At 52.7% G+C, this 18,195-nt stretch overlaps 2 protein-coding genes across 6 annotated transcripts in view; both read left to right on the forward strand.

Annotated features, from left to right (window-relative positions):
- Positions 1-5,461, forward strand: part of Asic1 (acid sensing ion channel subunit 1) — a 28,644-nt gene extending 23,183 nt beyond the window's left edge. For 2 of the 4 annotated variants that reach the window (XM_036208190.1, XM_036208188.1), the window contains 8 exons: positions 187-314; positions 894-1,047; positions 1,371-1,427; positions 1,848-2,001; positions 2,437-2,528; positions 3,040-3,119; positions 3,198-3,302; positions 3,423-5,461. In XM_036208190.1, coding sequence (XP_036064083.1) covers positions 187-314; positions 894-1,047; positions 1,371-1,427; positions 1,848-2,001; positions 2,437-2,528; positions 3,040-3,119; positions 3,198-3,302; positions 3,423-3,527 — 875 coding nt within the window. In that variant the 3' untranslated portion in view covers positions 3,528-5,461. The remainder of the gene's footprint in view (positions 1-186; positions 315-893; positions 1,048-1,370; positions 1,428-1,847; positions 2,002-2,436; positions 2,529-3,039; positions 3,120-3,197; positions 3,303-3,422) is intronic. The other 2 variants (XM_036208191.1, XM_036208189.1) reach the window with 2 other exon arrangements.
- A 502-nt stretch (positions 5,462-5,963) lies between these two features.
- Smarcd1 (SWI/SNF related, matrix associated, actin dependent regulator of chromatin, subfamily d, member 1) lies at positions 5,964-17,068 on the forward strand. 2 transcript variants are annotated; one of them, XM_036208192.1, is made up of 13 exons: positions 5,964-6,602; positions 7,225-7,412; positions 7,701-7,743; positions 7,834-7,956; positions 8,354-8,476; positions 9,456-9,572; positions 10,706-10,807; positions 11,069-11,230; positions 11,309-11,406; positions 12,595-12,730; positions 14,157-14,279; positions 15,242-15,343; positions 15,462-17,068. In XM_036208192.1, the coding sequence occupies exons 1-13, from the start codon at positions 6,426-6,428 to the stop codon at positions 15,513-15,515; spliced, it is 1,548 nt and encodes a 515-aa protein (XP_036064085.1). In that variant the 5' UTR covers positions 5,964-6,425; the 3' UTR covers positions 15,516-17,068. The 2 variants fall into 2 exon arrangements, with proteins under 2 accessions (XP_036064085.1, XP_036064086.1); XM_036208193.1 differs by lacking the exon at positions 5,964-6,602 and adding an exon at positions 6,757-6,934.
- Positions 17,069-18,195: the final 1,127 nt, after the last annotated feature.

Here is an 18,195-nt window from a genome sequence, read left to right on the forward strand (position 1 = left end):
ACAGAGGTCACTGGAGGACCATGGAGCTGCTAACATAGGAGGCCGGAAGTGTGCTAGGACCCCATAGCCTCCTCACCAAGTCCCAGGGGAGACTGTGCTTATTACTAGCGGAGGTATAATGCCCCAGACTCTGAAGACGATTAGGGACTCAGAAATCCTCCCAACCCCCATGCTTCATCTTTACAGATGAGACATCCTTTGAAGCAGGAATCAAAGTACAGATCCACAGTCAGGACGAACCCCCTTTCATCGACCAGCTGGGCTTTGGCGTGGCCCCAGGCTTCCAGACCTTTGTGTCTTGCCAGGAGCAGAGGGTGAGGAGGCTGCAGGAGGCTACTTCTGGGGATGTGTTGAGGAATCAAGATGGGGTTCTGGGGAACTGGGAAGATGACTCAGTGGGTAGTATTTATTATACATGCTTGAGGACCTCAAGTGAGATCCCTAACACCTATGTAAAGATCAAGGTGGTGCATACCTGTAACCCTAGTTCTGAGCTGGGGGGTGCAGAGACAGGTGGATCCTTAGGGATAGCCAATACGCCCCAGAGGTCTTACCTTGAAAACATAAATGAGAGAAACAGGAGAACACATCCAACATCTACTTCCACTTCTGAGCTATGCATGGGGGTAGAGCCATACTCACACACACACACACACAACACACACACACACACACACACACACACACACACACACACACACGAGAGAGAGAGAGAGAGACAGACAGACAGACAGACAGAGGTGAATGATCAAGAATGGAAGGAATACTCTATAAACCGAAGACCTTTAGAGGTGCAGGGATACAACTCCTGAGTTCCGCATCTTGCCAGAGAGGTCCATTAAGGTGAGTTGGGGAGAAGTCCCCACACTTCCCCAGCTCCCCGGCTCTCCCAGCAGCTCATCTACCTGCCCTCACCCTGGGGCACCTGCAATGCTGTTACCATGGACTCGGATTTCTTCGACTCCTACAGCATCACTGCCTGCCGCATTGATTGTGAAACACGTTACCTGGTGGAAAACTGCAACTGCCGCATGGTGCACATGCCAGGTCAGGCCCCAGGATTCCAAGCACAGCCCTGGGTTATCTCAGGCTGCACCGCCCCCCGCCTGTGCCCCATCTGTATTGGCCTTCCTGACCCCGGTCCAAGATCACTCCATTTCTTATCTTTCTGGCCCTTGTCTTTCAGTTCCTGTCTATGTCTACAGGGAGGGGTGGAAGGGTCTGGAAAGGGTGGACTGTCAGAGTAGGTCACTTCCAGGGTACTAGGGATGGCCAATCCTACTGTCCCATCTTCCAGCTTCCTCCTTACATAGCGTCATGCCACCACCCCTTTAGTCTCTACCTGTCCCACCATCTTCTCTCCTTTGTAGGGGACGCCCCATACTGCACCCCAGAGCAGTACAAGGAGTGTGCAGATCCTGCCCTGGGTGAGCACCTCTGACCTGGGACAGGTAGAGGGAGGGAAGAGCGTGCGATCTGCCTCCTGCACGGAGGAGGACCGAGATCAAGGGTGAACCCCTTCCTGCATTAGGCTGGGCCTCCACCCGCAGTAGCCTCTACATGCTGAGATCTGTACCACCAAGGTCCCTGTGGAGAATTAATAAGGATCTCTTGGGAGGGGCCTTCACCCTCTTTCAGCCTCAGATGATTGGTCCTCAAGAACCCCGAGGGAATGACATGAGATTAAATATACCCTCAGGGAGGCTGGTGGAGATCAGTTAAGGGTAGACACGGGGCTGAGGCCAAAGAGGGATCCTAGGGATCCTCTGGGTGGGGCCAATATGTCCACATTGGGAAGGTGCTGGCCGAAGGACCCCACTCACCTAGTCCCTCTTACACGGGCACAGACTTCCTAGTGGAGAAGGACCAGGAATACTGCGTGTGCGAGATGCCCTGCAACCTGACACGCTACGGCAAGGAGCTGTCCATGGTCAAGATCCCCAGCAAAGCCTCGGCCAAGTACCTGGCCAAGAAGTTCAACAAATCGGAGCAGTACATAGGGTAAGGATGCTCCTGCGTGGGGCAGGGCCCTTGTACAAGGACCATAGAGGGTATGAGTATACTTTAACGGGAGTCTCACAGGCACAAGGAAGTCGAGAGAATCCACGGAAGGTCCAAGAGGCAACCAAAGAGTGTGGGTTGTGGGGGTGGGGTGGGGGAGGAGATCAAGTGCTCCCTCCTCCCACCACGCGCTTCTCGCTTCATCTTCCAGCTCCATATTCCTTGCTGTAACCAGGATCACCTCCCACTTGCCAGCATGCAATGTGTCTTTTCATGCATGTCATTTAATTTAACCCTTGCAGCACCTCGAGAAGGCAGGATCTCGTTTAGGAATATGGAAACAGCCTCAGAGAGGCTCACATGCTAAGATGACCTGTCTGGTATGGGACAGAGATATGACTCCAACCTAGCTCTTCCCCTCTCATCCCTGCACAGGGAGAACATCCTGGTGCTGGACATCTTCTTTGAAGTTCTCAACTATGAGACCATTGAGCAGAAAAAGGCCTATGAGATCGCAGGGCTCTTGGGTGAGCTTGTGAACAGAACCAGCCCTCTCCTGTGCCTAGGACATGACACGGCCCCCTCCTAACCCAATGCCTGGTACTCCCAGTCTGTCCCATTCTAAGGGTCTTTCCCTGAGCCCTCTAGTGTGGCATGACGTGGGGGAAAGGGGCGGGGCCTTCTCTTAGGACAAAGTGGAAAAGACAAGCAGGTAGGTCAGAGAAAGGGTTGAGGGACAGGAACAGAAACTTTCACACGTCCTTGAAAGTGGACCAGATGCTAATAAGCAAATAGTGCATTTTGTAAAGAATTCATTGTTGCTTTTTTTCCCCCTGAATAATAACTACTCGTTTTGGAAAAGCAGGAAGATACAGAAAAGCATAGAATAAAAATCCTGCCAGATTCTGGTTTTCTGACCCTTCTGTATCAAGGGGCCAGTCTCTGCAAACATGGTTGCCGTGCCCCTGTCTTATAACCTCATAACCTCTCCGCCCTCGGTGTCCTGAGCCCGCTAACCTCTCCAACCTGAACCCGCAGGAGACATCGGGGGCCAGATGGGGTTGTTCATCGGGGCCAGCATCCTCACGGTGCTGGAACTCTTTGACTATGCCTACGAGGTAAGAGGGGGCAGGGCTGGTCGGGGCCACACAGGGTTGGGGGTTCCAGTCCACCCAACCTGCCCCGACCTCTCCCAGGTCATTAAGCACCGGTTGTGTAGAAGAGGGAAATGCCAGAAGGAAGCCAAGAGGAGCAGCGCAGATAAGGGCGTGGCGCTCAGCCTGGATGACGTCAAAAGACACGTGAGCGAGCAAGGCACGGGGCGTCCCCCGGCCTGCGCCTCCCCCCCAACCCACCTCGGCGCCACCTTTTTACCTGCAGCCCTTTCTGTAACCTGTCCCTGTCTTAATTCTCTCGGCTAGAATCCCTGCGAGAGCCTCCGAGGACATCCGGCCGGGATGACCTACGCTGCCAACATCCTACCTCACCATCCCGCTCGAGGCACGTTTGAGGACTTTACCTGCTAAGCACCCCCCGCAGGCCACTGTACCAAAGGCCTAGATGGGGAGGGCTAAGAGAACGAGGGGCCCCCAGCTGCCCCCATCTACCCTGGGGACTCCACTGCACCCCTGCGCAGTGGTTCCCGATTGTCTGGTGAGGAAGGAGTCTTCACCATAGTCCTCTCCCTGCCTCTATCCCATCTTTTTATTTTAACAAAATTAAACTAATATAAAAAGAGAGAACGAGAGAGATCCGGCCAGGACCTCAGGCTGTCCTCTCTGCTCCATGCTGCCTCCCCTAGCTCCTCGCCTGAATTCTGTCTGTCTGGCTGTCTGTCACCTGAGTATCCGCCTACATTCTGCTACCACCAGTCACCAAAGCCCTCTCCTAGTGAGGGGTGGAGGGGATCTCCGGGGTCTGAAATTTAACCCCAAACCAGAGAATGTACCTTAAGGGAGAGGGTTAGTGAGGGGCTTCCCTAGCCTTAAGAGACTCTCTCAGCCCACTGACTCCCACAAGCCCGAGTCTCCAGGTAAGAACGAAATGCACAGTTCTGCTCCCTCAATCATATGGAAATCGTCAGGAGGTAGAGGATCTTCTAATCATTACAAGTAGAGATGGGGACTCCATGTGGCCCTGGTGCTGTAGGCCACATCCCGATATCTGTAAGTCACCTCCACCTCAAAGCTGCTGGAGGGAAATCCTAAGAGGCAGCTCTCCTCTACATCCCATAAAGGGCCTGGCTGGTTAGCTTCCAGCTCAGGGAGAGGGGTCCTGGAGCCTGACCTCCCTAGCTTCTCTCTCAGAGGCCTTTGCAGAGGGCCACATCCATAAATTTTCTTATGGAACGCTCCTCTTCCCCGGCTTCATTTGCTTCTCTCGACAACCTCATCTGCATTTTCTATTTCTATACGATACAGACTCTATATTGCTATATCTCTGTATATACTTTCCCCTAACCCTGTGTGTCCACCCATTCCCTCTTGTCTCTGAGAATCACCCTCCCACCCCACTTCCCCCTTCTGTTTCTCCCCATCCCCACTCCCCAGTCTCTGAATGCCTTTGCCTGTATAAAGAGTTGGACTCCCCCCTGGTGTCTGTACTGTGTACACACATCCCTTTGAGAAGCACAAGGAGACGACCCGCGCATTGTAACCTCCGCACTGTCTTGGTGGCGGCGACATAAACGGAAGCTGTGAATTACAAGCTCTGCCTCTTTCTGGCCTCGCCCTTGACCCTGCAACCGGGGTACCCTGCCCTCCCCACAGCCTTAACACACCCTCTTCCTCGCTCCACCTATCCTGAGGCCCTTTGCCTGGCTGACCATGGCCTCCCCGGGGGAGGAGCTCGCTGCAGAGGTACCACATACCCAGGAGCAGAGCTAGGCTGGACACTAAGCCAAGAGTGTTAGAGACAGAGGGAGCTGGCGACTGTGCAGTTGGGGCAATGGGTACCCACAGACAGAAGCGGAAGTCCTCATTCATCGGCCTTTCTCTGCTATGGGTGCCCAGTGCCCCGTCTTCACTTTGATGCCCAGGCCCACCATTTGCATTTTCTGGTGAGGCGGGGTTTGGTCATGTGAGGAAAGAGATGGGCCTAGAGGGGGAGTTGAGAGCTCTGCTGTTGTGTCCCTACCTTAAGGGGCCACAAGTTGAAGTAGAGGGTCTCCCCACCCCTACCAGGCACTCTTCCCAGGCCAGAGACCCAACCCCTTTCCAGGCCCTTCTCTGCCCCCATTGTCTCTTGGTTTCTAATAATCCCCAAACAGGACTCGTGGGCAGATCACCTGTGTACGTTGGCCTGGAGCCAGAGAGGGAGGCCATAGTAGCTTTGAGAACTCTTGGTTCCCAAGAGTTCTTCAGACATCAGGCCTCCCCCGAAGGAAGCAGGGCAAAGCTGAGGAGTGTGTACTGGTTGGGTGACGCATGCCTCCGGTCTAATAAACTGGGTTTCCACCACCTCCTCTTCAGTGTTCTTTTTGGTTGAAGAGTTTATAGGTATCACCGTTAGAATGGGGCTTGCCTTGAGGGCCGCGCGACTCGGGTTAGGAAATCTGAGTGGTAGTCCAGTGTGGTGGTTACACCTGTAATTCCAGCACTTGGGAGATGGAAGCCTCTGTCTTCCACTAGAGTGTACTGGTCTACATGAGACCTTACATATTTGATCAGGGAAACACTGATCCTCCTGGAAAAGCACAGGGTTCAGGAATAGTTTGAATCACTGAACAGTGGAAGGGCAATGTAATCAAAGGCGACAGATTTCCAGGACTCTTTGGAGAGGATTCAGAGTCAACATTCATTGAAATCTTTAGTTAAAGGTCTGAGATGAAGGGTGAAGTTCCCGCATCGGGGAGTTATTGAGCCATTATCTGCGAAATGAGGCCCCGGCTACCAGCCAGGAGACCGGAAGCCAGAACGGCTTTTAATTTGCCGATTTGTCTTTGCCAAGACATTTAACTCCTTTGAGTTCAGCTTTTCCGTTCGTAAAACGAATACACAGCACGTTTCTCTCTTTAGTACCCGGAGTCCGAGCAGCAGAACGGAAAGCAAAGCAAACAGAATGCTTTGGAAAAGGTAAATGCACTGTGCTGCGGGGAAGCAGGCACTCCAGCCGGCGGGCTGGGCTGGTCTCTTTGCAACGCCTGGTCGTCCTCCGGCCGCCTGGGGGCGCCCGCTCGCGTCACCTCTCTATCCGCGCATCGCTTCTCGATCGTGCTCCCTACTGGCCCGCGAAGGCGGGAGGGAGTGGTCAGCACGCCTTTTCCGCTAGTTGCCCCCTCTAGCCCGTAGTCTCGCTGCCCCGAGCCGCCCGTGCCCGCCGGCGGGCCGGGCCCACAAACAGCCCAGGCTCTCGGGGGGCGCGCGGGGGGCGGGGGGAGTTCCGGTTCCGGTTCTTTGTGCAGCTGCAGCGGCGGCTCCGGGAAGATGGCGGCCCGGGCGGGTTTCCAGTCTGTGGCTCCGAGCGGCGGTGCCGGAGCCTCAGGAGGGGCGGGCGTGGCGGCTGCTCTGGGCCCGGGCGGAACTCCCGGGCCTCCCGTGCGAATGGGCCCGGCGCCGGGTCAAGGGCTGTACCGCTCCCCTATGCCCGGGGCGGCCTATCCGGTGAGTGGGGCAGGAGGAGGGGCGCGTGGGCCAGGGGCGGGGCCGAGCGAGGGCGGACGACTGACAGGGGTGAGGGAGAAGTGGGAGGGACTCCCTTGGGAGGGGCCCGGGCCCGGGGTGGAGGTGGGGGGGAGCCACGCCGAGGAAGAGCGGGGAGGGGGAGGAGGTTAGCATCCTCACCTGCCCCCGGCGGCATTGTTTCCCTCTGAGGACAGAGTGTGCAGCCGGGCTGGGCGAAGTGGGCCCTGGCATGGGCAGCTCCAGTGTCCAGAGGACACCCAAGTTAGAGCTGCAAATTGAGGCCAGCTTCCGAGGAGATAGCACCTAGGAAAGTAAGTGTAGGGCTAGAGATGTCTGGTGAGTCAGCTCCAACACAGGCCAGAAAATTTGAGTATAACCTGCTTTTTAGGCCCTCTCTTCTGTAAAATCACTACTAGGCCTGAAGAAGGTCCAGTTACCATATTTCAGAGAGGCCGGAGGCTGTCTGGTTGTCCTCCACTCCTTGTGCCCCCCAGCCTTGTTCCATTTCAAAACTCCAGACTTCTTCCATCACTTACCCTTTCTTGGTGGGGCTATCAAGGAAAGGTATGAATGACATCTCTGGGTCCTCTCCCTCCTGTAGAGACCAGGTATGCTGCCAGGCAGCCGAATGACTCCTCAGGGACCTTCCATGGGACCTCCTGGCTATGGGGGGAACCCTTCAGTCCGACCTGGCCTGGCCCAGTCAGGGATGGACCAGTCCCGCAAGAGACCTGCGCCTCAACAGATCCAGCAGGTCCAGCAGCAGGCGGTCCAAAATCGAAATCACAAGTAAGATGACCCCTGGCGTGAAGGAAAGAAGTGAGTGGGGGGAGGCCTGTGGAGGATACAGGTGGCGGGAACCAGGAAGTGGTGGTGCTGTATCACCAATGGTGCCGCAGGGACTCACCCTGTGCAGCCTTCCTGGTGTGGTGGTGGAGGTGGAGGTGGAGTCGTTGATGGTAACTGGGAGAGTCATTCTGCAGGCCTCCGTCGTGCTATAAACAAAGATGCTGACAGCTTAACTTATGTTCTGACTAGTTCTGTCCCAGCCTGATAACAGTTATTTGTTCTGAACAGTGCAAAGAAAAAGAAGATGGCTGACAAAATCCTACCTCAGAGGGTGAGTGCAGGCTCTAGAGGTCTTCTTGAGTAGTGACTGAGACCAGAAGTGGTCAGCTCTAGGGCCCAATCATATCTTTCTGTTCCTAAGATTCGGGAATTGGTACCGGAATCACAGGCCTATATGGATCTCCTGGCCTTTGAAAGGAAACTGGACCAGACTATTATGAGGAAACGGTTAGACATCCAAGAGGCCTTGAAACGCCCCATCAAGGTAACACAGGAAAGAAAGCACTAGGCAGAGGGTCAAGGGAGGGACAGGAACCTTCACCAGGCTTAGGGTGAAAAATCAAAGGCTCAATGCAGCTCTCCTTGGCATTTAGATTGCGTCTCCCTCCCGCCCACAAACCAGGAATTACATTAGGAGCGTAAGAGTAGCACAGCTGGCAGGGGAGGGGGCGGGGAGCACCGGAAACACCCGTCCATGTTTGTGCTATAACTCCTTGAGGCCTTGGGAACCTGCCACTCTGCCTGGTTCTGTCCACCTGGTAACCCAGTGTATTTGTTTATACACAGGCTTGTATTCTAAGTGGAGTCTAATCCACCTATAGTAAGACAGCCTAGGAGACCCTGTCTTTAACATCAAACTACTGTGTGTCTGCCTTCCTCAGCAAAAACGGAAGCTTCGAATTTTCATTTCTAACACTTTCAATCCGGCGAAGTCAGATGCCGAGGATGGGGAAGGGACAGTGGCTTCCTGGGAGCTTCGGGTAGAAGGACGCCTTCTGGAGGATGTGAGTTCCAGGTCCACTGTGGTTGGTGCTCAGGGTGAGAGCCGCTGGGGATGAGCTGTGTTTTGTGGTCAGCAGGAAGCCTGACTGGTGCTTACAGCTCCTGCTGGGAGCTTCCGCAGAGGTGGGGGTGGAGGGGGTGGAGGGTGTGGAGGGGCACCCTGTGTTCCCTGCACACAAAGACAATGGTCCTTTGTATCTGCTCCCACAGCTTCACTGGTATCAAATGGAACCGTTATTGTCCTGGCATCTGACTCTTGTTTACTTTGTCCTGGTGATGCTAGCTTTTGCATTTCGCAGCATCCACAGATGATTTCACTGGTCCCTCATCTCCACCTCCTGAGTCTGTGCTTAGTTAGCATTGAGGCCACGTTTCTCTCCTAAGTCCTTGAGGTTATTCCTGTCTCCCAGCTTTCGTGGAGATACCACAATTTAAGTATGATAGAATTCCCAAAGACTTGGCTCTTTGTTGCTCCAAGGGGAGAATCAGATCAGTGAGAGCCCCACATTTCCCACTCAGCAGCTCCTTGGGGAGGCTTGTCTTTCCCTCATTCCCTTGCTCTCCCGGCCCTGTTTCTACTGTGTGCAGGTGAGCTCATTTGAATGCACTTTCAGGAGGAGCAGAACCTCCCCAGGGGAGGTCCAGTCTGTCTGCTGGGGTGGCTTCTGGCCAGATGAAGCCAGTTTTTGTTCTGCTGCTTTCGGCCTGTGGTTCACTTCCCCTTGCAGTTGGGCTTTCCTGTCAAATGTGCTTTGTTATGTTAACCGGTTGGCTTAACAGGCCTCCTGTCCCCAGTGGGAAGTCAGGGACCCCGTCCTTGTTAAGGTACTGCTGCCACCCCACTGACTTAATGGCCACCTCGCCACATTCAGAAGATGTTTTCGAGGGTTTTTTCCCATTGGGGTTAGCAGTTCCTTCTTAAAGAACGTTGTCTTGGGGAATTCTTTCTTTTTCTCACATGACACTGTCCATCTCTTCTAGTCAGCCTTGTCCAAATACGATGCCACCAAGCAAAAGAGAAAGTTCTCCTCCTTTTTTAAGTCCTTGGTAATCGAACTGGACAAAGACCTCTATGGGCCAGACAACCATCTGGTAGAAGTGAGTAGTCCTGCCCTCCAGGCCTTCATCGTGTTGGGGATGATGGCCAAACTTGAACATTTAGGGAGAGAGGGAGGGGGATGAACAGCCCAACTGTGCACTGCCACCTTTGCAGTTTGCATGTTGACCTCTAGGTGGCGCTAGCTGTACTTAGTTGGGACCCAAGAACTCTTGCAGTCTGACTTGACCCACCTGACCACTGCCCCCAAAGAAAATTGCGATGGAGTCCTCTTACACTTCGGCTATCTCTGCATCTTGTTTATAAGTATTGGTGGGCTGTAGTTCCTGACACATTGTATTTTCCTGATAGCTGTCGCCGTAGTTAGCGGGTGGACTAATAGAGTGCTAGTGTTTGTCTAGGTCATAGATCCAGCTCTTGCTCCTTTAGATTTATATTTCAAATAACCAGAGGCTCGTTATAACACCTGGTTGTACAGCGTTTTGAAGACTGTCAGCCACAGTGTTTGGGATACAAACCTGGAATAGTCCAGCCCCGTGTGAACTTAACCTGCCCCTTTCTTTACCATGTAGCTGCAGCCCCTTAACCTCAGCCACTAAGAGACATGGGAAGGTCTCTGCCATCTAAGGGAAGTAAGTCCTAGAGTCGATAGCGGTCTGTAAAGATGCTTGGTTTTCTAGCAGTAGAGTATCGTGGCTGAGACTGTGGGCTTGAGAGTCAGACACATCAGAGCTCACCTCTCAGCTCATTACGTAGTGACCTCAGTGGGTTGCTTCCTCCGTCCAGGTAGTAAGAGGGGTTTAGTCACACCTGTCTGCAGCGGGTGTTTGGGAATTAAGTGGTAATCCAGGTGAATGTCATAGACTCATACATCACCCTCATAAAATTGAAGCTACCTTAGGTTTCTGTTCCGTGTCTATTATCCATTTAGTGGGTAAAAGTATCACTGGAATTCAAGGCATTTTAAATGCAGTCATCCTAAACAGAACTGAACGGTTCTGCTTACACAGACCATAATCCCAAAGCCATGTACATCTTTAGAGACTCCTCATGCTATTGCTCTTCCCCAGTAGCCTCAGTGATCAAAGTTGAATGTTCAGTCATTACAGAAGCTCTTCCCTCCTACCCCAGCTCTTCCTCTGGAAGAGCACCCCTGACTTCTTCCTCTCTGTAGTGGCACAGGACCGCCACTACCCAGGAGACGGATGGCTTCCAGGTGAAACGACCAGGAGATGTGAATGTACGGTGTACTGTCCTGCTGATGCTGGATTACCAGGTATTTGGAGGTGTGAGGGGTTCAGCTTCCATGGCCCCATCCCATGAGGTCTGACTTGAATGGTTTAAGTCTGCCCATGAGTGCTGTGCCTCTGTGGTCCACTAGGAAAGAACCTTTTTCCTTGTCATCTGAGTTCTTTCTGTGACTTTGCTGCCCTGATTTACTAATGTTCATTAGATTGAATGTGTTGCCATGCTAAACACCCCAAAATGCACATGGAACCAACTCAGTTAACTTATGTATACTCTTGGTTCTCTGCAGCCCCCTCAGTTTAAATTAGACCCTCGCCTGGCTCGGCTCTTGGGCATCCATACCCAGACACGTCCAGTGATCATCCAAGCACTGTGGCAATATATTAAAACACATAAGCTCCAGGACCCTCACGAGCGAGAGTTTGTTATCTGTGACAAGTACCTCCAGCAGGTATGTAAAGGACACATTCTATTGTGAGGGTCTAGTTGCATTGAAAGTACCAATCTATAGCCACTTCTCTCTCACCAGATCTTTGAATCTCAACGGATGAAGTTTTCAGAGATCCCTCAGCGGCTCCATGCCTTGCTTATGCCTCCAGAACCCATCATCATTAATCACGTCATCAGGTGAGCCTGTGTTTGAGAGGGTGTGGTGGCTGGAACCAGCTTGGACCAGCTTGCACAGCCAGTTGTCAGACTGCTAGGGTTCTTGTTGGACACAGTTGTTATTTAGATTTAAATTACATAAGCTCATTATTATATTAAAAGTGGGAGTGATAGGAACTCCTGCTTATCTCTGTTCTATTAACCTTTGCAGATTTACCCCTGCAGGTTACTGTGTCTGGTGTGATTGCCTACTCTTCTCTCTAGTTAATGCTGGAATGTTAGTGGCTGAAGATCAGCCAACACTGTCATAGTAGGGCCCCAGTGCCCCTTGGAGACTTGATTACCAGCTTGTCATTGTGGGAGGGATCAGCAACCATCTTTGTAGGAAAGATGGGGCCTCCAGATAATGCTCTTTTTCTTTTTCTTTTTTTTTTTTTCTCAATTTGGGCGATAGGCAGGCATCTCTAGACAGCCGCATGCCCTGTCATCAGATGCCAGCTCTTTGCCTTCCTCCTTTGTTCCATGTTACGTTGTGAAGGCCTGTGTTTCCTTAGTCCTCACCCTGTTGTCCCTCTACAGCCTGGACATCGCGTCCGCAGGAGCTGGACAGGGCTCTCTGTAACCCTGGCTGTCCTGGAACTCACTCTGTAGACAAGGCTGGCCTCGAATTCAGAGGTCCTCCTGCCTCTGCCTCCACCCCCTCAAGTGCTGGGACTAAAAGCATGCACCACCACTGCCCAGCTTGGACTCCTATTTTTAAACCTTTTACAAAATGCCTTTGGTGCTATTTGAATTTTACCATTGACTTTCTAAAAACCAAACTCAGACAAGCAAGATGCCTCAACTAGATAAAGGTGCTGGCTGCCAGGCCTCATGACCTGGCATCGGTCCCTGGCACCCACGTGATAGAAGGAGAGGACTTGCTCCCACAAACTGTCCTCTCACCTACATAGTGAGTGTATATGGGCACGTAAATAGAATAAAAACAAATGTAGTGAGGTACAGTTTGTGTGTCATAACTTACACCTGTTTAGAGTACAGACATTTGGAGGTGTGTACTCCATGCAGCTCTCAGAAGGAAGATGTCGAGCATGTCCCTTGTGCCCTGTGTAGCCGCTTCCTTTTCCCTTCATCCCTGGACCATCCTTCTGACCTTTGGCAAGTAGGTCTCAGAAAAGCCTTCGCTGGACCCTGTTGTTTTCTCCCCAGTGTTGACCCAAATGACCAGAAAAAGACAGCTTGTTATGACATTGATGTGGAAGTGGACGACACTTTGAAGACCCAGATGAATTCTTTTCTGCTGTCTACTGCCAGCCAGCAGGAGATCGCCACTCTAGACAACAAGGTAGAGTCTCTGCCCCACCTCGGGCACAGCTTCTAGCTGCCTTTTGGGTCTTGGTTTAACTAAAAATATCTTGATACCCAGAACCAGTCTTTGTTAGGCTGTTGGTATGTGTGGTGGTAATTGGAGACAAGCTCACATACCTGCATTTGGTTCTGCCTATTACATATTTTTTGGTTTTGTTTTTAGCATTTTGAGTCAATTTCTTCCTTGTAGACTAGGCTGGCCTCAAACTCATGTCCCACAGTGCTGGGGTTACAGAGAGGAGCCACTGTGCCCAGTTTGGGCACTACCTTTTAGTGTCATTGAGCCTCCGTTTCTGATGTCTGAAATGAAGACTATATATAATACCTGCTTTTATATGGTTGCTCTGTACATGAAATGAGGTCATGTTTTTAGAGATTTGAGCCTGTGCCTAGCACGTGAAAGGCAGCAGTGGCAACTCCTGCTGTCTGCTGCCACCATCATTACCATTACCACTGCAGGCATAGTCCTTGCGGGCTTTAGTGCTTTGTAAACGCCAGAGATAACGGAGGGCTTTCCTGGGAGAAGAGACACCTCAGCTATACTTGGAAGGATGAAGTGGAAATTAGCAGATGAGGAGGAAGCAGAGTGGTGTTTGGGGTGTGGAAGGCAGGACAATCCAGGGAGACAGAATAAGGTCTGTAAAAATCCAAAGAGGAGAATGAGCCGGGTGTGTTCCAAGAAATACAAGCAAAGCCAGGCATAGTGGTTTACTCTGTAATCCTAGCACTTGGAGGCAGAAGCAGGAGGCGCCACAAATTCAGGGCCAGTCTTATGTACATAATGAGTTCCAGGCCAGCTAAAATTCCAGACTACCTCAGAACCAGCAAAGCAGAAGTGCAGAGCTCTCTCATGTGGCAGGCTGTAGGTGACAGGAAGTGCTGGGTGCCCGTGCGATGATGTTCAGAGAGAGGGAGCTGCTAGGGAAGCAGGAGCCTGGTCATAAAGCTTTGATCTGGGGAGAACTGTGCATACTCCTGCAGATGAGACAGGAGCCTGGTAGAAGCCTTCATCATGCAGGTGCTAATGCTGTTTGCATTAGCAGATAGGTGGAGAGAGGTGAGGGCCGCTCTGGAGCAGTCCAGTTTGGAGGTGAGTCTGATAGTGTGGGGTCTGTCTGGACATTAAACACTCTGAGAGGGGTGGAGTAGGTACGTACTGAAGGGGCTGGAAGAACAACTTCCCTTACCTGGGATATAAAAGCAAATACATTACTTTCTAAAAGAAGCCAAGGGTGGGTTGGGGATTTAGCTTAGTGGTAAAGCGCAAGGCCCTGGGTTCGATCCTCAGCTCAAAAAAAAAAAAAAAGAAGCCAAGGGTGAGGGCAATAAGAGCTCTTACACCCAGTGCACTCTGACAGCCTGGTCTGCCTTTAGCTGGAAATGGACCACCTTCTTCCTTTCAGATCCATGAGACAATAGAAACTATCAACCAGCTGAAGACCCAGCGAGAGTTCATGCTGAGCTTTGCCCGAGACCCTCAGGGTTTCATCAATGACTGGCTTCAGTCCCAGTGCCGGGACCTCAAGGTAAAGGGCCTGGGAAGATCCAGAAGGACTCCAGGAGTGCAGCATGGCTTGAAGAGCCAAGGGACCACACTGTTTTAGCACATTCCAGGGGCCATTTTACAGTTGAGAAGGGAAATCGAGGCAGAACCATCAGGCACATGGTTAGTACTTCTAAAGGATTGTCACTTGATTCCAGACTGTTGGGCTAGGAGCTGAGGATCTGGTTTCTGCTCTCCCACAGATGTGCTCCATTTGGGAAAAAATAGGCTACTGTGACTAAAAAGTAGTGAGCCATGGCCAGACTAACTGGAACTAGTAAGGTTGTTCAGAAGAAAGGGAGTCACTGGCGGAGTCATGGAAAATGGAGTTGAAGACACTTCCCAGAGAAGAGCATTATAAGCTCAGGCAGGAAAACGTGCCTGGGGAACATGCTTTGGGTTCCTGCCTTGCTGTGACTAATACAGTTTTGAGCAGAGGAGCACCAGAAAGGGCCTGGACCTGGCAGAGACTTAATGGGCACCAGGGGTAGTTTGGGGTGCTGTTTTTGCTGGGCTTTTGAAGAAACCTGATCCAAACCAGGTAGCTTAAGCAATGGGGATTTGTCTCCAGTGCTGGAGACTGGAGGTCCAGACAAAAGCAGGGTTGTTGCTGTGCTTCCCGCAGGCTTCTGGGAACCACTGGTGTCCCTCAGGTTAGGCTTGAGACGCTCTTCGTTTGTCTTCACACTCTCTGTGTGTCTGTCTCTGCATCATCTCTCCCCACCCCCCCACCCGTCTATAAAGAGTCCAGTTACACTGGATTAGGGCAGTCCCAATGAGCTCATCTGATGTGATCTTCTGCAAAGACCCTCTTTCCGGATCAGGCCACAGGCAGGCACCGAGGAATTAGAATCTCAGCGTCTCTGGAGGCGTGGCAGGGGGCATGTTTCGGCTGAGAGCGGGTGTGGACGCAGGAGTCCCATTGGCTCTCTCCTTCCCTCTCAGACTATGACGGATGTGGTGGGGAACCCAGAAGAGGAGCGCCGAGCCGAGTTCTACTTCCAGCCCTGGGCTCAGGAGGCCGTGTGCCGATACTTCTACTCCAAGGTTGGTGCTGGGCCCGGCCACACTTGGGAGATGGCGGAAGATGGTGTGCACCTGTGACGGGGTCGGGGTGCTGGTGCCGACCTTTGACCCCTCCAGCTCCACCCATGTTTCTCCTCAGGTGCAGCAGAGGCGGCAAGAGCTAGAGCAAGCCCTGGGAATCCGGAACACATAGGCCTCTCTGCCCTCCAGTGGCTGCACAGTTCCGTTCCGGCCCGTGCTGCTCCCTCAGCGGGCCTGTGCTGGTCTTGCTTGAGGCATCAGGAGATGCTGTTGGTTCAAGGACAGCATCCCAACGAAGAGGGTGTCCCCTTTGTTTCACGGCACCTGTTACCCTCTTCTTCACCCCGCCTTCCCCTCAGCTCCTCCCCACCAAGTTCCCATGTGCCTCTACCTCCCTCCTCCATCCCTGGTCTACATAGGACCTCTAGATAGTGTTAGAGAACCCGTAGTGGTAATCAATGCTCGGAAATGACTGGGGCCTCTGGCGGCCAGGTGGTCTTCAGGGAGACCACTACACTGATCCTGCCCTTGCGAGGAGACCCAGGCATTGGGAGCTGTCCCCTCCTCTGAGACTCAGGCCTAGGGCACTCCGTAAGCTAGTTGACCTTAGCCCTCCTGGTGACCGCCTTCCTCCCTCGCTCCACAGGTTGGAGCAAAGCCTCCCTGTACTCCTCGCCCTCTGGCACTAAACGAGCCCAGGCTCTTGGGCCTCACTGAGCCCCAGGTCGGTCCCTGCCCTCTGGACTGACCTGCTGTCTCAGTGCTATCCGACCCCTTAGTGGGCCCATGTCAGTATTGGAGTGTGGTTTGAACTGTCGCTACACCCTCCCACACACTCCCGTAGCGCCCAGTGTAGGAGTTCCCCACATCTGCCCCCACCCATGGCACTTGGGAGGGGGGTCTTGCCTTTCCCTATCAGAGCCCCAGGGACCGAAGCTGGGGTGCCGTTGTTCCCAGCAGAGACTGTTCCTTCCTGCTGTTGGAGTAGTGGCTTGTTCATTCACTCCACCCTGCCCCTCCCTCAATGGAGAAACAGGCCTAAAGCAAACGGGTAGAGCCCTAGGCCATCACTGTCTTCCTGTCCGTGTCCGCCCAGTTGGAACCCACTGGTGGTTTCTAGGGCACTGAGGAGTAAACGCGCCTAGGGCTGGAGAATAGGTCTGAAATGGGTTTGTGACTCCCCGCCCCCTGCCCTCAAAGCTTCAGACCCTCAGGTAACAGCAGGAAGGTGTGACCCTGGCTCCTTGGAACAGGTGGCTTTGCATCTTTCCAGGGGAGCCTCAGATTCTTCCAGGTTTCATTGCCCGGAGTTAGCATGTCCCAGGCTCGCAGACAACACTGCAGGGTGGGGGCAGCAGGGCACAGGGGGATTCCGTTGAGCATGGGCTCTGAACTCAGAACTGACAGCCCCTGCTTCCCCACCCCTCCTCAGGCTCCTGCGAGCAGTGGTCCTGCCCCCTTCCCCTGTACTGGGGACAGCCGATTCCCTCTTCCCTGTCCTCTAGCCCTCCCTTGAAGGTTCTCCCCACAGTGACACTGGACGACCCTGGGGCAGCTGAGCCCCAGCCTGGCTCCTGGCTGGAAGGTCCTGAGGCAATTCGGCACTCCTGCAGTGTCCCTGTGGATGACTGTTTATTAACTGAATTGTGGGGGTTTGTCTGTTTGTTTGTTTGGGGTTTTTTTTTGTTGTTTTTTTTTTTTTTCATGGACCAAAATTTTTTTTTTGTACCGTCTCCTTATTGATGTCACCCAGTTTTAATAAAAGACTCTTCTGAAGAGTGGACCTCTTGCAGTCTGGGGTTGCTGCTGTGGCACCATCATCCCTACCCAGTGCCCTCTTATTTGACAGGCGTTTATTGAACACTTGGTGGGTGTCAGCTGTGCCAGGCTCTGGGAGTCTGGGGAAATGGGCATTTTCCCCTGGGGACTCTGGATCTCACTTCAGAGGCTCGTGACCTCCACATCCAAGCAAGCCATGCTCTCGGGAAGGTTGCACCCACTGCCATCCATCAAAAGCAGACAGGGCAGTGGCACTGCTGGCTTCTCCCTTGTCCTTGAAATCTCTAGGTCCGATGCTGGCTGGAACAACCTGTCCTTGGTGTCTGGGCCCCTCCAGGTTGAGGAAGCAGGCTCTGCTCTCCCCAAGGCACATGTCCATTCGGCCGTTGCCAAGGACCTGGTGACAGCATGCATTTACGTTTTCCACCAATTTATTGATCCCATGGTTTTGGGGGTTCCACTTAGGGATAACCCAAGATACCAGGGTTTTCTTAAGTGTTGATAGGGGTCTCTGTATGTAACCAAGGTTGACCTTAAGTTTGCTGTCCACCTCCCTCAGGCCCCCCAAGTGGAGGTTGCAGGTGTGTATTACAATGTCCAATGTAAGAAGTCTGTTCTTAAACCCAGTGTGGAAAGGCTGCTTTATCCTTGTGTAGACACAAGCCTGGCAGCTGCTCAGGAATCATAATTCTCTTGGTGAAGGTATGATATGCCTGCACTTCCGCCTGCTTCCAACCAGGGACTCATTACTTCCTCCTGTGCCCTTGTCCAGGAAGGGTGTGGAACAGTGAATGCTGCTACAGTCTCAAGTCACAGTTACAAATCTTACCCATTGGTGCAGTGTACTGGCACACCCCTTTAATCCCAGCACTAGGGAGGCAGAGACAGGGGGATCTCTGTGAGTTCGAGGTCAGCAAGGACTACATAGACTCTGTCTCGCAAGAATAAAATCGTACCCATTGAGTAGATGGGTGGGAATGTGCCAGTGTTGTCTGTCCACTCACGATCTAGAGAACATACTGGTTTCTTGGAGTTGAGAAGGGAAGAAAGTGTAATAACTTGGGGTAGAAAAA

Source organism: Onychomys torridus, chromosome 16 (assembly GCF_903995425.1).
Source record: "Onychomys torridus chromosome 16, mOncTor1.1, whole genome shotgun sequence".
Taxonomy (NCBI): Eukaryota; Metazoa; Chordata; class Mammalia; order Rodentia; family Cricetidae; genus Onychomys; species Onychomys torridus.

Bases quoted from the DNA above. Each gene is read 5' to 3' on its own strand.
- Smarcd1 (XM_036208192.1), top strand. From the start codon at position 6,426: ATGGCGGCCCGGGCGGGTTTCCAGTCTGTGGCTCCGAGCGGCGGTGCC. The intron at 7,413-7,700 runs GTAAGATGACCC...TGTTCTGAACAG, and splicing joins GTCCAAAATCGAAATCACAA to TGCAAAGAAAAAGAAGATGG. The intron at 11,407-12,594 runs GTGAGCCTGTGT...TTTTCTCCCCAG, and splicing joins ATCATTAATCACGTCATCAG to TGTTGACCCAAATGACCAGA.